General features: G+C 25.4%; 1 protein-coding gene across 1 annotated transcript in view; it reads left to right on the top strand.

Moving 5' to 3' along the window:
- The window catches only part of LOC111618460 (homeobox protein Hox-B4a-like), a 31,465-nt gene extending 20,947 nt beyond the window's left edge, over nt 1–10,518 (top strand). Inside the window, exons 2-3 of the mRNA XM_023360003.1 lie at nt 1,845–2,098; nt 9,726–10,518. Coding sequence (XP_023215771.1) covers nt 1,845–2,098; nt 9,726–10,166 — 695 coding nt within the window. The 3' untranslated portion in view covers nt 10,167–10,518. The remainder of the gene's footprint in view (nt 1–1,844; nt 2,099–9,725) is intronic.
- The last annotated feature ends 5,769 nt before the right edge of the window (nt 10,519–16,287 follow it).

Below are 16,287 nucleotides of genomic sequence, written 5' to 3'. Positions count from 1 at the left end.
TTATCATAATAAAATAGAAATAAATATAATTTTTAACAATTGAATAACGCGTATTATTTTACGTTATAAGATATAATTTTACAGTTTAAATTCTTTTTAAAAACAGATATTCAATTGTTTAAAATAATTTTCCGCTTGTTTAACTTTTAAACAATTAGGAAATTATTCATTGTAGGTCTATAATTTTTTTTCAAATAATAAAGCGTAATTCATCAACGATACATCGTTATTAGTTAATACTTTAAAAAATATATATAAATTACAAAATACTTTCAGAATTATTTTCGAATATTTGAATTTTAATGCATTTCAAAAACATACGTTTACAGACTTTCTTGTTAATAGTCATAATTTAGAAAAGACTTCTCAGAAGGACCATCTGGTAAGATTCGCAACAGAAGACTATTCTGTACGTAATTCGAAACCGTCTATACGCTGTACATCCATCATACAAATGATTAACATACTTTTAAACTGAATATACCATAAATCAGCATTTTAAAAAAATGAAAAGAATAATAGCGTTTTAAGGTTCTTTGTCATCATTATTGAGTAAAATAATTAATTAGTAATCAATCTCATCACTTTAGATTAAAATCTGTTCTTCTTCTCTTAACATCTTTCTTTTGTCTTTACACGAATATGCTTAAAAATACAATTATAACATGTAAATTATGAGTTGAACTTGGCATTATTTAAGTTAATTGTCCCGTAAGTGCCTTTATTATTAATTTCTCTGATTTTAAGTGTAAGGTGATACGTACTGTACACTTTCATAAATTGTTCTTTTTACTGTTGATTAATTATTAAATATTAACATTATCTTTCATTCTTTACTAATAATTTATTATTTAATTAATTTTAATTACATTATAAAGATAATAAACAAGTTTAATTCGATTCTATTTTCTGTCATGATTCAGATATACGCATTTGTTTTATAATGTTTAAAACTCTTACTACACATTTAAGAGGCTTAAAATGATCTAGTATGTCTTCTATTTGAATTATTATATGTATAATTCTTAATACTTAATTAAAATTATGTGATTAAATTCGATCATTAAGGATTTTCTATTTAATAGAGTCTAAAAAAAGATATTAGACCCTTTTAGGCCTCTTAAACTTTGATTTTCCACCTCCGTTTTAATACTTAAAATATTCAAGATGTTAAAAATGGAATTACCTAAATATCATGTAAAGAGGCTTCATTTGCATTCATAAATCTTAATCAAGATTCCACCATTTTGTGAATGGAAACCTCACTCCATCAACTATTAGGGGGAGAAAGAGAGAGAAGCAAATGACTTTGCACCCTATTTATTATCATTTTAGATAGTATGGGGTACTGTAGGGTATAAAATTTTCCATAAATGTAGAACTTATGAAGGGATATAAAGTGGTTCCTCATCAACCTTTTGAAGATTATAAGAGAATTTTCAATTTTCTAGTTTAACTTACACATTTATTAAAATAATCTTTTATTTATTTTTCTTTTTATTTGTTCAGAAAATTGTTTTTAAAAATTTTTTAAATATGAAACCAGTAGCGTACGAAAATATTGAAAAGTATTTTTCTTTGGTAAACACAATGATTAATTCAACATTTTCCTCTATATACTCCTCTACATTTTCTCTTATTGTTTTCTGTCTACAGGAGATAATATAGAGTAAAATATAGAATAGCCTATATAGAACGAAAGAGAGTGTTGGAGAATGTATAAAAATTAGGAAAAAGAGAAGAATATAGAGTATTTTTTTCTCTAAAATTTATGAAAAATATGAATAAAAATTTTTTAATACTTTATAAAAGAATTTATTTAAAATTGCATTATTATTTAATAGGTAGTACGAAAAACAATACTGGAAAACATGCGAAACGAAAAAAAGATAAAGTACCAGAAGAGATAATACAATCCAATGAAAACAGCAATTCTGGTTGCGAACAAGGAAATGATAAAATTAAGAAGAAGAAGGCAAGAACGACATTTACCGGACGCCAAATATTCGAACTGGAGAAACAATTCGAAGTCAAAAAGTATTTATCTTCAAGTGAAAGGGCAGATATGGCCAAATTATTAAATGTAACAGAAACTCAGGTAAGTATAGAAAATATAGTTGCATCTAAATCTGTTTGAGTTTCAGATAAGTTTTACCCAATTTAACTTGTTTCATCTATTACGCTTTAGAAGAAATTTCATTGTCGATTTTCTACGAATCAAATTCAAAGGATAAAAATCTTACAGCGATGAAATTGTCTATAAAGGCAATAGCAAAGAGAGGGGAGGGGGGAACAAACCAATTGTTTGGTATGTTACAAAAAGTTTTATTGATTGATACATAGATTTATTGATAGAATAAGTCTAAATCACTCGAAAGTTTTTTTTTTAACTTTTAAAAGCCTAAAATAAATTTTTGAGTTGTTTCTGCTTTATTAGACGACATTTAAGATTGTTAATTGTAAATTTATAAATGAATTTACAAAGTTTAATATATTACACGAATTAAATTATCGTTTTAAATTAGAAAAAGTACATTTTTTTAAAGATTTGTTCCGTGAATTATGGATATTTCTTTAACAATTAAAAATATGCCTTCGTTTATGTTAAAATATATAAATTTTAAGATATTTTAAATTATTTTACTGTTAAATTTAAACACAAATAAGGAATAAAAGACAAAATATAAAAATAATAACAACAATAAAACCTATTTTTTATTTAATTTATTTTATTAAAAATTAAATATAAAAGAAATCAACGTTGTCTTTAACACAAAGATGGCCGCCAGAGATGTCTTTACTCATTCCCGCATACGATTAATTCCATTAAAATATCCAAAATTAATCGCTCCGCGATGCGTATACCTCAAACAACTTCCACCATCACAACAGAGTAAGCAAAGCAATATTACTCCTCTAATTACACGTCCTGGTAATAGAACCATTCTTAAGCCAGTGACTGTGCACTGATCCTTTATTCGTGTTCAGATCGGACACTAATCACGTCCAATATCCACCCCGACAAATCGATTTGTAGGTCATAATTAAAGGCATTCTCGTTTCTCTTCCTCCCCTTCTCCATTTCGGTACAGTCTTCAATGAAAAAGTTTTTTTTCCTCCCTTCTTCCACTGGAATAGAAACGATGAGTCACGGCAACCCAACAGAAATGATTTAACGATTATCTTTTTACCAGATCATTTATTTAATTCCTACTTAGATTATTTCTTTCTTTTATTGGGATTTATTTTTGCTATAAAAAAAAAGTATAAAAAAATTCCTGACACGTATTTTATAAAAATCAATTCTTATAAAACGATACAAGAATGATTTATTTTTACTTAAAAGTCACTCAAATATTTATCGTATTATTATTGTACTGTACATTAAATATCAATAATTTTTGTAAATAATGTTTATATATTTTAAATTTATAATTGTAATGAATTATTCTTTGTTAAACTCTATTATTCTTGATCAAAATGTACTTAAATTTATGCTTAGATTTGCTTTTATTATTTAAAATTTACTTAAATATAATTTTAGTAAATTAAATTTAATAATACTGTCTTACTTTAATATTTACCTTTCAAACGACTAGAAAATTTAATGTTTACAAATAAGTGAACATTTAGAATTAGAGAATTTTTAAATGAATCATAGCAATAGGCAAAAGAAATTTAATGCCTCTGCCTATTTGCTGCAGCAATCCTTTCTCTTTTATAAATCCCAATTAAGGCAATTTTTCTTCTTCCCTCATCAAAGGGAGCGGCTCGATCATACAACTTATAGTCCTCAGGGAAGGAGGATTTACATACAGGGGGAAACCTGCTGACGTAATCTGGGATAGAAGGTTACAAAGGGGATTAATTCATGCATCTTTAATATCAAGCCCTGAAGGTTTTGAGAGTGAATAAAGGCAGAACAGTGAATGGGTAAAGTTTCTGGCATTCAACTAAGCGCAGTTGGTATGTAATAAATTGATCAAAAAAATTGATTCGATAAATACTTATGAAGATTATTTTTATAGCATTTATGTTCATTTACACTTTCGTTTGTACTGTACATCTCCCTTATCGTCCAGGTTATCTAATTTGTTGTATAATTTCCTCTTTAGTGAGCTTCATTTCTATTTTGCATTTAATTGATTTTTCTTTTACTGATAACAAACTCTTTCTTTTGCCAGAAATATAACTATTTTTATTTAAAAGATAATTTCTATTTCATATTCTAAACACCACTTACCATTTCAAAATGTTACAGCCTATATGAGGAAATATATATTACGGAATAGTCCAAAAGTCAGTTAACCTTTGTATGTAAATATTTAGAAACACGTTAATTTAAATATATTACTGTTTTTTTTAATAAATATTTTTCTAATTGTTGCGTATTTTTTTTATCACATTTATGCCAATTTTATGACTAAAACAACGTTATTCGAAATTTAGTTTACCATTTATATTCACAAGCGTACAGGATCTGGAAACACACGAAAGAAAATATAGTTAATTGACTTTTGGGCCACCCATAACATCGTTTGGCCGAACAGAATACAATGAATTGACCTTTGATCTACTCAGATAACTATTTGGGCCAAAAAATAAACGTGGTTAATTGAAGTTTGGGCTATCTGTATATATATATTTTTTATAGTACTTTCTTCTTTGTTGCATGATATATAATTTTAATGCTGTATCGTTATTACAGTATATTCCATTTACATACACCATTTACTCATTAAATACGCACGTTTTAAACGAAAGGTTAAGCGACACTCTACATAAAAAGTATTTTGAAAGAATTAAGCCTATGAATATAAAAATTGGAACAAAACAAAATATAATAATGCAAAATAATTGATTTGTACATGTACTGTATGTACGTGGAAATAAAATGGTATATGAAAATCACAAAATTATAATTAAAATTAATTGGGTTGCACACGGACTATTATAGATTTATATATCGTGAAAACTCTTTATTGATGGAAACAATAACGTGACTCCTGTTTGTGAAAAGTTTGTAAACAAATAACGTTTGACAAGATCAATATAAATTTTCTTTAGATGATATCTCTCCAAATTCTGTGAATTCTCTTTATTGCTTTACAATATATTTATTACACGTAGTTTTGTTTGCTAGTTTAACACATATTTATGACAAAATAAAGATTTAGGCCTTGTAAAAAATAGTAAAAACTCACTAATAACACCGCAAGAAACTTAAATTTAAACCTTTAGGCGTTTTAATTTCGAAAATATTGTTTGTTTGGCAGTTTGTTTATATATATATTTTATTATTATTAATTTTTTAGAGTGGATAATCTTGAATTATTGATATTCTTATACAATATATGATATTCATATTCATAGAGATAAGTTAAAAAATTTAATTTTCTAAGAATTTTATATAAAGAAGGTAAATTTAAAATAAACAAAGTAAATTGTATTTTATTGTATATAAATGTACTATACAATAATTTCTTTAAATGATACAATAAAATGAATTAATTCAATGATTTTAGATTGAATGTCGTATGAAAAATATCATTTTAGATTATATAAAAGAGGATATTTTGAAGTGTAAGACGTAAGAATAGTATTAAAGGATTTCTTTGTATATAGGGAATAAGTACTATATACAGTGAGCTTTCAAAGAACTGAGCTAAATCATTCGCTATATCAAGAATTCGCTACATACATAAAGAATATCAGTTTAACAGAATTGTTTACTATATCGAGTCTACTATAATTATACAAATATGCATTTACTTAGATAAAGATGTTAAAAATGTAGGCATAGAAATAAGTGAATTTTAGGGACGATCAGATGAAAAATATTCCTCCTTAACCAAAAATTAAGAAGTAAATTAATTAAATATAATAACGTGTATGAAAATATCTTAATTTTCGTCGTATTGTTGTAATGGGAACGTTGAAAATACACAATACAACGATACCTCGATACGCTATTTCATATAATTTGTGGAATTAACTACGATGCGATTTATTTCTTAAAATTATCCAAAATTTCTAATGGGACTATATAAATTTTGGACAAAATTTTCTTTTAAAATCATTCAAATTGTCTTTAAAAATATCGAAATGGTAATATTCTATACGAAGTCTCTATCACTATAACATAAAATATATGTTTAAACCTAATTAATAATCTGAATAAACTCGATTTTATTTGAGAAATTTAAATATTTAGTCAAATTAAATAGAAATCCGAAAAAGGAAATACTAAAATGCCACAAAAATCCAATAGCTAGCAAAACATAAAAGATAACGATCCTTCAAACTATTATGGCTTATGTAATGGATATTACATTGGCCTTCATATTCAGTGAAACGTAATTGGATTGCATATGGATTGTTATAGGTCTATATGAGTCCAATTTCGTGAAAACTCTTTAGAAGCAAACAATAAAGTGGCTCGTGTTTGTGAAAAAGTTTGTAAACGAATAACGCATGATAGGATCAATATAAATTTTCTTCAGGTAATAGATTTCTTTCTAAATTTCTTGAATATCGTTTATTGTCTTAAAATATAAAAAAAAAATACTTCCGATAAAAGTATTCTACACTTTTTGCGATTAAATAAAAATTTAGATCTTTAAAAAAATGTTTATATTTTTCTCAAAAATATATATACATACATATCTACTGTTTGCTTCTTCAATTAAAACCATTAAAACTTAGATATATATACAGTCAAACTTCGTTATAGCGCTTATTTAAATGATAAATAGAGAACATTTTACCATTTGTATATTAATAAATATATGATTTTGAATTACAAGCGACATTTTTATCACCAAATTACTCCACTTTTAAACCCTCAAACTGAATTTTGTAAATCATATATATAGCCTATATGTATAATTCTTGTTGTTAAACCATTTCAGTTTAATGCTACACACTATTTAGTACAGCAAACAAATGGTGCACTATATTGAAGTCTGAATATATTGTAAATGATAGACTATATCCAGTGTAGAATTTTTCACATTAACTAAACAAACTTCAGCTTAGACCATGTGCTATAAATTTACAACTTAAGGTTTCGCTCTTTTAAATTATTATTATTATTATTATTTTTTTTTTTTTATAGAAAAAAGGCCTCTTATACGTTATAGTTTAAAGACCTGAACAAGTCTAAATTAGGCCTTGATGTTAAATGTTATCAAATATATACAGTATATAGGCTTATTGCTTTATATAGGCCTATTCTTAGCTTCTTAATTATCAAGTTTGTTGAATAAATTGACAATTAAGAAGCTCAAAAAATTAAAAACATATTCTTAAATTCAGCAAGCTTTCGATTTAATTAATGAACTAATTGAGGGAAGAGGTATTCGCTGTTGCCGAATGTCTATTAAATCGAATGTATTTTAAAAACATACATTAATAACGAACATATAGTGTGCGGGATGTATGAAAATATTATTATAATGTACAGTACATTGAGTAATTTATACTCATTAAACTCATTGACCCTTTAGCATACCCTATTACATAAAAACAAATTTCGGTTTCCTTTAGGACAGAAATTTTTTTCTCCGTTAAATAGAAGAGTATTAAATCGAGGGCCTAATGTAATTTAATTAGGTGTTGAGAAGAATATGATGTATTTACCTAGAGACATAGTAAGATTTATTTTTTATATTTGTGTTACTTATAAATGCTTTTATATGATTCTAATGTGCAGTTTTGAACTGCAAATTTAGGAGTAAGCATCATATGAGAATAAATTCAGTGTATTCAGTTCAATTTCCTGACCGAATGAAATCTGATTTAACTCAATATTATAACGTGTTATAACTTTGTGCTTTTAGTTGTTGTATTTCAATTTTACATCAAATAGGGAATTCCTCAAGGGAATAATTCAATTTTATGTTTCGTTTTTAGTTATTTATATGCCAAATACTTAATTTTAAATTACAGTTGATTTTTATAGACGATTTTTTTTATGGTAAAAATTATTATATTTTGGTTTTGTCAACTTTTTTTTTTTTTTTAAATTTCAGACGTTTTCTTGCCGTAATAATGTCGATAATGGCAAGAAAAATAACTTATTTATTAAATTGTATTCATTTTATAGTACAATAATTAATTTTCCTGAATATGCAGCAAGAAAAATATACCTAGAGATTTAGGATGTAAATTGTTTTATTAACTTTATTAATGTAAATAAAATATTATAAGATTTAGTCAAACTGTTTGCCTGTTCACTCTTCTAGGCCTATGCTTAAACAGATTTAGAAAAAATATTGACTTAATTAGACAGGCAGACAGTCAAACAGCTTGGATGTCGCATTAAGAATAGGTCTACAAAAATTAGTCTATACATAATAATGCTGTCTGAGAATTCTGTTAAACTTTATTTTAATTCTAAAATACTCGAAAAATTAAATAAAATAGAATTTATCAACTGTCCAAAAGCAGATTATCGTTCAGAACTCACAGAGAGTATATAATTTATTATAAAACAGCAACGCCCAAGTTAATTTGCTGCTACCAACTGCACTCCGCCCAAATTGTCATCTTCGATTATGCCCTTATTAAATCTGAAAATATCCTTATTAAATTTGAAATTATAATCTATCCCTTACACGTGATCAAAAATTAGATAGGTTAAAGGGTCGAGCCAAACAGTATACCCGCATGTCAATGTCACATAAAGCCTACTGCATGCTAGAGTTTAGTTCTGAGTCACATGTATTTAAATTGAAATAATTTGATTTTAATTCATATTTTAAAGAAATAATTTTCAATTTTTTTTAAATATAATTTTGTTGTGAAGAATGTTTTTATGGTTTAATTAGATCATTAGTTTTTAATCAGCTTTTGTCATAATTCAGATTTGCTGACTCTTCTCTACAGTATACAGGATCCTTCCCCACTCCCAATATTAATATATAATATAGGCCTATATTATTATTATTTGAGGATAAAGAGAGTATGACCTGGACTTCACATTAATTTAAGAGGGCTTTTTAATGTGTGTTGCTTATTTACTTGATGTATAAATTCGAGCTTGGATTATAGCTTCAGTCTTAATTGCAGAATAAAATTATTTCTAAAGTATAAAAGAAACCCAATTTTTATCATTTTTTTTTGTTTACTTTTAAAAAATCTATCTATATTCTTGTAATTCTTAAAATATAAATTTAAATAGTTTTAAAGTTATGGATATTATTATACTTGATTTGAACTAGATAAAAATATGAAAATAGAGCAATTCTCTATATCTTTCTTCATGTTTCTTTCAGTTATATATTAAATTTTCTATTCAAAAAACATTTTACAATCACAAAAATTAATAAGTTCAATTTGATTCCAATATCCAGTTTTTATATCATAAAATTTTTATTTATTAAAAATCCATTTCTCAATTCAAATGATTCACCGCAGTTATTCAAGAATGCATAAAATTTTATTTACTTATAAAAGAATATTCACTAAAAATAAATTTCATCGCATTTCGAATATGCAGAAAATTCTTGCTTTAGGTTTTAAATTCAAATATTATAAATATCATAAAACATATATTCATTATTTAAAGTTTACGACTATTTAATAGTAGGTTATATATATATATATATATATTAAATGCTTTAATAAAATATATAATGTTAAAACAGTAGAAAAATTATTATTGAAATTTGAATATATTAAGTAATTAAATGTCTAACGAAGATTTCTTTTCTACCAAACAGGTAAAAATTTGGTTTCAGAATAGGCGTACAAAATGGAAAAAACAGGATATTGTAACAGGTACAGATTCAAGCGAACATAAACCCCCAACTCCGAATAACATTAAAGGTAAAAGTGCCAAAACCAAGCCGGTCCCGATCAGTACATCGTCGTCGTCTGCAGTTGACAAGAATCCCCCTCAAGATATAAAAGTCAATGTTGCGACTATCCGAACAACAGATGCAACAGACGTTATGGTTGACAAGGATATTTCAAGGATAGAATCTAATAAAGTTGAAGACTGTGCATCTTATAAAATTAGGACACAATCACCGACTAGTCCAAGTGTCGAACAAGCCAATGAAGTTTCCAATGAATTTTTAAAACTATCCGAAAAATATCCGAACGATAAAGAAGCGATTGTACATACACAAACACCGAACGTAGATACAGAAGTACACTGACACAAATTAAGATGTAAATCAGCTATATATATATATATACATACATTTATATATATAAATATATATATATATATATATGCGGATTCATACGTAGGTTAACGTATGAATTACCTTTAAAAAAAAAAAAAAATACACTTGTGGATCATTTTCGATCAATGTTATCCACCACATCGACCAAGTTTGTTCTTTTTGGTGTTTCCATGGTTGTATTATATGAATAGTGCAAATATCTTTATAACAATATGAGGTTGAGTGCCTCTTATAATTATAAAACTGTGTCCGATAAAACATTAAAAGCAGCCTTCATATGTGTGAGTTATGTGTTGTCTACTAAAGAAATATGGCCAAGGTAGTGCGATTATAATCTCATTCACATGAGAATAAAGAATTTAATTTGTCAATATAAGTCTCGATTCTTTTTTAATATGTGACAATAAATTTATTTTCAATATTTTCGTTATATTTTGAAATTTTAATTTTAATTAGATCAAGTTTTAATATCTTATTTGTAGATTTTAAACTAAATAATATAAATATAGAATAAAAATTAAAAAAAATTATAACTAATTATTTTATATTAATACAAAATAATTAAAGCTTAATAATTCAGGACTATAAAATATTTTCAAATTTTAATCACGAATTAAAAATTCTTTACAATGACATTTTTAAATGAATAAAAATAGTTTAAGTTTGTGAAATTTAGTAAAAAAAAAAAAAAAAAAAAATAGTAATAATTATATAATAATTTGAAAAAAATGATGCTAATTTTTAATTAAAATAGTATATGTATTTATAAATTAAACTTATTTTGTTTCACTTTACAACATAACAACAACTTTGTCAATTGAAATTTTGAATGAAATGTAAACCTAAACAACAGTAAAAACTTTACAAATTGTACAGAAAAAAATAATAATAAAATAAATTGATTTCGTCATTTTAACTAGGAATTTGGTAAACTTCATAAACCACAAGTTTACATTTTTTGACGAAATAGTTCTTTAATGACGATATACATCAATTCACAACAGCACTTTTCTTACACTCTATTGTTAGAATCCTGAATTTTTATTTTCTCTGTACTTCTATACTTAGCTTTTTCTAGAACTACATTGGAAATCATATAAAATAATAAAAAAATTCAACAAGTTTTTTAAATTGAAACTTGTATTCATACAGTTTACTAAATCTTAGAAGTAAACAGACATTTAATACATCTATCTAAATGTTGATACACATATCGAATCAATGTCTAATACCGTAAGATTAAAAATAATTAATTATTGTTAGAAGAGAACACAAAAATTATAATTTTGACAAACTAATTAATTTTTTCTCGGGTGTTTTTCTTTTACAATTGAAGAAGAAGAAAAAAAAAGAGGAGGGAAAAAAAGAAGAAAAGATGCATCATTACTGTCAAATAAGTAGAAACAATTAGTAACTTCTGCAGTCTACTAGTCGAGACAAGTAGAGTATCACGTTCGATTGTGGCTTCAGCTAGAGACATGTCTCCGCCTTTTCCCTGTATTCCTAGCTTGGTTCTGAACGGAATGGAAGAGTTGAGGCAATAGCATTACTCTGCTAACCATCCCAGTTATTGGTCTAATTTCAGTCTACCACTCCTCTAGGGCAACTTAACTAGAGTCATTTCGTTGTTGTTTAGGTCAGTAGTAGTTGTTACAAACAGCTTTCCACTCCAAACACCGCAATTTTCCACTCTGCAATGAAATTAGCCTACATTTCTAGGAAACAAATGCGCAAAGTTACAGCAAAATATTTTTAAGTTAACTAGATGGAGGTTATTAACTCTAATTATAACAGTCAAAGAATTAGGTTTAGGTAAAATTATATATTTTTTTATTTTTATAGGAAAGTTATATATAAAATGTATTAAACAATTAAAAGAAATTATTATTTTATTAAAAATTAAATATAAAAGAAATCAACGTTGTCTTTAACACAAAGATGGCCGCCAGAGATGTCTTTACTCATTCCCGCATACGATTAATTNAACCATCAAAAATTCCTGACGCTTTTGGACCGCCAAGATTCGATTTCGGGTCCCCCCAAAGTGTTAAGTTATAACTTAATTATGTATTATTTTAATGCCTAGATGCCCTAGCCTTAATTATTACATATAAAAATTTTACATCAGTAGCCTGAAAATTTATAGTAGTAATATAAAAGATTATTTATAATGTAAATAAAAGCATATTACTACTTTGTTAACCGTTAATCCTGTAGTTTACTTCTATAAAATTATAATAATGGCATCAATAAATTTAACTAAATGGTTAAAAATTCAATTATAATTATAAATATTTTGTTATACAGAAATTACTTAGCATTGTTCTATTCTAAATGATAAGTGTAAACTCCCTTTGCAATCCCATTAAATGAAGATTTTCTTAAATTTCAGCTAATTTATATTTTTTAAAATCATATATACATAATTAACATAGAACTAAATTTTTTTATTACCAATACTGATATAATTATAGGTATTACGTGGTACTTTTAGTGCCCTATGTGCCCATGGTTAATGATATGGTGTGTATCACGTGATAAAAGTCATTAACATAGTAGAACTAGGTCGTAAATGGTGTTCTGTCTGAAGTGAGCAAACTGTGAGTTGCAACCATCATTCATTGGTAGACGACATGCTACAGCTGCCCCCTGTTGACATCGAGCCGAACTATGGGTGTGTCTGACAGATTGTTGATGGGTTCGAGTTCCACACGCCGATAATAGAAGAGTCTGACTCGCTCTATTTACTAATCAATGGAACTTAATGTAAGCGTATCTTAATGTGTGTGGTTACTATTACATCAACAAAGAAATAAATATAGCAAGATTTTACTTCCTAACATAATAGAGGAAGTAGCTTTCTGACTTGTTTTTCGATAAAGAAACAAAGATTTTACTTTGTAAACATTCAATAAATTAATTTAATTTAATATTTTTTTATTATTAAAAAAGAAAACATTTTTAGAATTAATAATTTAAGCTTTATCAATGAGATGTGTAACTAACAAGTTGGCCTAAATACAAGATTCACTTATATAATCTTACACTTAAGCTTCTTATATTAGTAATTTAAAACTCTTTTAATTAATAAATTGATAAAATTAATAATTAGTCTAATTCTAGAAGCGAATAACTGATAATTATGACGTCAATACATGTAATAATTATAAGAAGATCGTTTAATTTTTGAAAATCGAAATGAAGTAGAGGGTTCTCTGTCATACAAGCCAAACTGTTTTGCTTCACCAACTAATGTTACAGTCAATAGTGGTGTTTACTTCAAGTTACCAATCGATGGGTTCGTGATCCCACGTTCAGATAATGTGGTTGTAAGTGGATAATTACGTGGAAGATCATCAGTCTACTCACAGCATTAGCAGACATGGATTGCGTGAGACATTGTTGAAAGATACTCTTATGTGAAAAAAAAGAAAAAAAAAAAACAATGAAATTAATACATAATATTATTATCTATAGGATAACACGAGACTTAATTTGTGATTGAAGACTTAAATAAATTATTCAACGACACAACTATTTATAAATTGCTATGGTTTGAAGATCTCATTTTGTACTTAACAGATTCTTTTCTAAATTGGGATTCGTACAGAAAAAAAAAGCAAACGAGACTATTATTGTACCTTTTTGACAAATATACGATGAGGACTTTTGTGAGTTCCCTCAGAAAGGCCTCTTAATCATTTTTAAATAGGCCTCTTCTCATTAGAATTTCAAAGTTTTCAAACAAATTATTTATTTATTAAATGTTAATTAATGAGAAATTTATGATTATAATTAATTATTTTTCCCATAAATTTGTATGGTTTTTTTTTTGTTTTTTTTTTCAATAGATTTTCTTTTTAAATCATTATATATTTATTAACCTTAAAATGTATCTTATTTATTAAGATAATTATTAAATGATTTTCAACGTTATAAATATTATAACTGAATTTTTAAAATTTCAAATAAAATTATCCAACACTTTTATATATATATATTTAAATTATGAAAAATTCATTTTAAAATAATTTTCCGACATTTTAATTTAATAATTGTACGTTTCATTTATTTCTAAACAGCATTCTTCAGTATGTCTGTTCGTTTATCGATACAACTTCTAACATTTTTAATACATTGATTTACCCATTAAACATTTATTACGATAAAAAATGTATATTTAAATTAAATTTTTAATATTTTAAACAAAATTATCTAATATATATATATTTTTTTATATAGTTTTTATCAGTTTAAATTATTATTATTTCAATATTTAATAACTGTAGAAACTTAAATCTTTTTCTCGTTTATTTTTAAACAGTATTGTCTGTCTGTTTGTTGATACAATTGTCAACATCCGTTATTTTTTTTTTAAAATATTTTCTCTTATATCCAACAGTTACAAAAATTTACAATATATATATATATATAAAAGGAGGATATTTATCGTCCCACTTTTTGTCGAGGTTTTGTACTTACAACGGATTGCTTTTGAAATTAATAGTATTTTATCTTAATTTATTGCTCTACTTTAAGACTTCATACTGATTTTTTTATTTTTCCTTTCCAACTTATTTAATCATTATGACTTCCCTACGGACCAATTCCGAGAAGGACAATAAAAAAGCAGTTATACTTATTAAAAAGCAATTTATTTTGTGATATTTCTTTTCTCTTTAATTTAATGATGTTACTATGGAAACACCACATTTAATTTTTTTTTCTCTCTCTCTCTCTCTTTTCATTTTTTTTTCTTTTTTACGTTGCTTCTCCGATCTTATCAACACCAGGCTTAATAGCTTATGAGAACGTGTTAATGGATAATTTAACGAGCCTTTAATTTTTATTTATTAAGGTAATAATTAAGAAATTGATATAGTAAAAAAAAAACTATTAAAGGTTCAGAGATTACGTTATTTAAGTTCTTATTTATTAAATTCGTTAATTAATTTGAATTAAAAAAAATAGTAATAAAAAAAACTTATATAATTTTTTTTAATTAAATATTTTAAAAATATTTTATAATTAATTGCTATTTAATTTCTAATTTTTTTTTACTTTTTTAATTGGAAGAAGTTTATTGCGTGTAAACGTGTTTATTTAATTTTATTAAATTGTTTAATAAGTTATAAATATAATTTTTTGTGTAAAAAAATTTACATTTTAAAGTCTTTTATTTACGTAAAAAGTTGGTATTTAAAATAAAAAAAAAAATGGAAGGAAAAAGAAAAAATAAAAAATAAAAGTAGAATAAATAGGTCTACTTACAAAAAATTCTTTCGTATGAAATAGTAACAGAAAGATATTCTGTAATGGTTGAAGAGATAGATAAAGAGATTGAAAGAGTACGTTGTAAACCAGAGGAATAAACAGAGTAGGAAATATATTGAGAGTAAATCTCATAGAAGCAGAAGAATAATATAAGAGATAGACCTACATTTACTTTAATAATACATTAATAATAATTCAATTATTCATAAATTTTATATAATTTTAATGTAACTTCGTTCAGTTTGATAAAGGGTTTGAAGTCCAAATATATTAAATATAGGAATAAAATTACAAATTTTTCTATATTTGGTTCTTTAAAATGAATGTTTCTTTTTAAAGTCAGAGGTTATTTTTTTATACTTAATACATATCAATGATTTCATTATTTTGAATTTATAAAAAAATTATATAAAATAATTATTAAATAATATGGTGTACATTTTGTTTGTTTTTTTTAAGTGCGATATTTAATATAATTAATTCTAAGAAGAAAAAATTGACCATTTATCCCAAATTTGAAAAGAATAACGTTAAAGAGAACGAGGTTAGCCAAATCGATGAGAGACCCTCTTTCTTTCTCTCTTCCTCCATATTTTTACCCCCATTTGTGTCAGTAGTAATTACTGCAACAGCCCTTGAGAATGGAACCCTTATTGCCTTACAAAACCCATGTTGTTTTCAAGAAACCAATTTTTCTACTATACTTTACGCATAATTATTTTGAATAGTTATTTAAAAGGTTCATTGAAATGCACATATTCTTGCATATCTAAGTATTTAATTAAATTTAAATTAATAATTTTTAATTTAATTATTT

Source organism: Centruroides sculpturatus, unplaced genomic scaffold (genome assembly GCF_000671375.1).
Source record: "Centruroides sculpturatus isolate CEXI.00-Female unplaced genomic scaffold, Cexi_2.0 scaffold5, whole genome shotgun sequence".
In the NCBI taxonomy this organism is placed as follows: domain Eukaryota; kingdom Metazoa; phylum Arthropoda; class Arachnida; order Scorpiones; family Buthidae; genus Centruroides; species Centruroides sculpturatus.
Note: the sequence above shows the minus strand (reverse complement) of the source record. Positions and strands in the feature narration are given on the sequence as shown.